Below are 2,647 nucleotides of genomic sequence, written 5' to 3' on the forward strand. Positions count from 1 at the left end.
AGCATATGAAAGCTTTAGAAAAATAAGTTACTTGAAGTAGCTTATAAAAATCAGCTAGAAGCTTAGACTACTCTTATCCATGACAGCTGTCATACAATCACATTGTGCCACAACAGCGTCACTTTAACAACTTATTCCTATCACTTAACTCATCACACTCCTTAGTATCATGACATGCCACTTTACCATCAAATATTCAAATGGACCCACCAAAATTAAATGTACAATAAAATAAAACTAATTGCTCTGTGATGGAATGTGCTATGCAACGACATAAGGCACCACGGCCTTCCCAACGGCGCTCAAAGGACATTTGCTAGCAATGGAGTCTTTGCAATGGAGCTCCAAGGAAGCTCCCAACCGCGGACCGATAAGAGTGGTCTTGTGAAATGAGGAATTACATAAATCAGGATAGGAACTAAAGTTTAAAATGATCATGTTTGATCCCAACTTTTAAACATAAAGGAATGGTCCCAACTTTTCACGATCGTTAGTATCTCCCTAGTTAAGTCAAACACATGATTGACACTCGAAATTAGTTACTCATGAAGTCTAAGAAATGGAAAGGCATTATAGTGTGCATTTTGACTTCATCAGGCTTGTTGTCAAACCCGCTCTATTAGATCTCCCCATGTGAGTAACCAACAACCACTTAGCCAAGAGACAGAATCTAATTAGACCAAAGTACGCTAAGCCAACTCACCACAATTCATGTTAACTGACCACTAAAATCAGAAATACAAAATGCAGTTTCTGAAAACAATCTCTTAAAAGCATACACGTGCTCTACATTAATGTACCGATGTACAAAATTTTAAAATCAAATAAATAACCTATGCTTTCTAGAGGCCATAGAAAAATATAGAATGCATAGCAAACATCCAAATACGAAAAAACATTGATTTTGCTTATTATACAGTCTTCGCAACGGCAGGGAGCGATTTTAAAAGCATTGGTGAGGGTCGCCGCAAGGTGTGATTGAGAAGAAGCATAAAAGTCAAAAGGGTCAACGCCCCAGCTTGGTGTGCGGTGCCAAGTGATACTGGCACATAAGATAATAGAGTTGATACGCCCAGGGTTACCTGCAATATTATCACAAAATCACTAATACTAATAATGAAAATATTTAAATCAGTTGTTACTTTTTTTAACTAAACCGTTTGAACCGCTATCTGAGATATTATATATACAGAGCCAAAAATGAGCCCTTTTTATACAAGTGTATGTAAATACCTGAAGAGCAGCCATCCCCAATGTGCTTCCAATCAGAGAACGTATAGCAGGATGTAATTCGAGTTTTCTTGTTGACCACCATAGACCACTAATTGATGCTAGGGTCAGCGTTGCAAGTATACGATGATCAAGCTGTATATACCAATCAATAAATACACTTTATTATTGAACTTTTTTCATATGACACTATGGGCCGGTTTACTTACATGGAATTAGACACCCCTCCAGAATAAGAGGCAAATGGAAACAGAGGCAAATACAGGGAAAAAAAAAAGTGAACAGCCCCATATCTTTTAAATACTTAGGAAAATGTTACATTGTTAAGTTACCTGTACAGTTGCAGTGTTCTCAAAGAAGTTGCGTATAAGTGGTTTCATACTCAAAACATCTTCTGGGATCCATGAATCCCCCATCTTTGGAAAAGTATTAAATGCATGCCCCTGAAGAAGTTTTAACATGACAAAAAGCCAAAAATTATTTCTCAAATAAGCAAAAAGAATATTCAAGTAACATTGAACTTTATTCACATACTGCATCGTTTCCTGCAACAAAAGCTCCTGAGACTGCAGAAATATGGAGGATATTTATAATCGAAGATACGATGATATCTTAGAATATTTAAGATAAGATGATGATGAAGAATATTGTCCGCAAAGGTTTTAGAGTAAGGAGCAAGGTATTTGCTAAGGATTTCAGCAGACACTAAATCATTTGGATTTTTTGAAGGCAGGCTTAGTCTTTGTGATTTGTCCACAACCTTCGTCATAGTTTGCTCAATTCGTTTTCCAGTTCCAAACCTTCTCTTTTTCTGTGCTTTTCCAACACACTACTTTTTATCATCAAACTTTCGACTGTTAAAGTCGTTTATAGTTTTTGCTGCTTCATCATCATTTTTCCAAAATTCGGAGAACTAGTTTCGCAGTTTGGGGTGTTTTTCAGAAACTTCACATTCGAAGTATGTAAGTATAGAAGATAGACATTATATGTATATATATATAACTGTTGGCGTAGAATTGCTGCGAAATTCAAAATACTGATTGCTAATTCCCGGTAGTTGGTATGGCAATTACCGTTACAAGATGTGAATGAGTACATGATAGGGTTTCTATGAGTATAAGGATTTCTCCGAAGGTCAAGGATAAATGAAGTTGTTGGTAAATTTACTGCTAATGTGGTGGGACATGAAAGGTTCTCCAGTAACAAGAACGTATATGTCAAGGTTATAATAAATCTAATCTGAAAAGTCGAAGTTGACTGGTTGGAAGTGTGGTAAAACTGGATACTTTGAAAAAAAATTTGCAAAGTTATTTTCGGTAATAACAATGCTAAAGGATTTTGCACAGTTTTGAAGTCAAAATATAGCTTTGAAAGATGTAAAGATCTAAGAATGTTGTCACCGGTTCAGAGTTATGAC

General features: G+C 36.1%; 1 protein-coding gene across 1 annotated transcript; it reads right to left on the minus strand.

Moving 5' to 3' along the window:
• Nucleotides 1-752: 752 nt before the first annotated feature.
• On the minus strand, nucleotides 753-1,794 carry LOC139885864 (heme A synthase COX15-like). The gene is made up of 4 exons (XM_071869620.1): nucleotides 1,765-1,794; nucleotides 1,563-1,673; nucleotides 1,234-1,365; nucleotides 753-1,082 (listed from the first exon to the last, which is right to left on the minus strand). Exons 2-4 carry the CDS (start codon nucleotides 1,644-1,646, stop codon nucleotides 912-914), a joined length of 387 nt encoding a protein of 128 aa, XP_071725721.1. The 5' UTR covers nucleotides 1,647-1,673; nucleotides 1,765-1,794; the 3' UTR covers nucleotides 753-911.
• Nucleotides 1,795-2,647: the final 853 nt, after the last annotated feature.

This window comes from Rutidosis leptorrhynchoides, chromosome 1, assembly GCF_046630445.1.
Source record: "Rutidosis leptorrhynchoides isolate AG116_Rl617_1_P2 chromosome 1, CSIRO_AGI_Rlap_v1, whole genome shotgun sequence".
In the NCBI taxonomy this organism is placed as follows: Eukaryota; Viridiplantae; Streptophyta; class Magnoliopsida; order Asterales; family Asteraceae; genus Rutidosis; species Rutidosis leptorrhynchoides.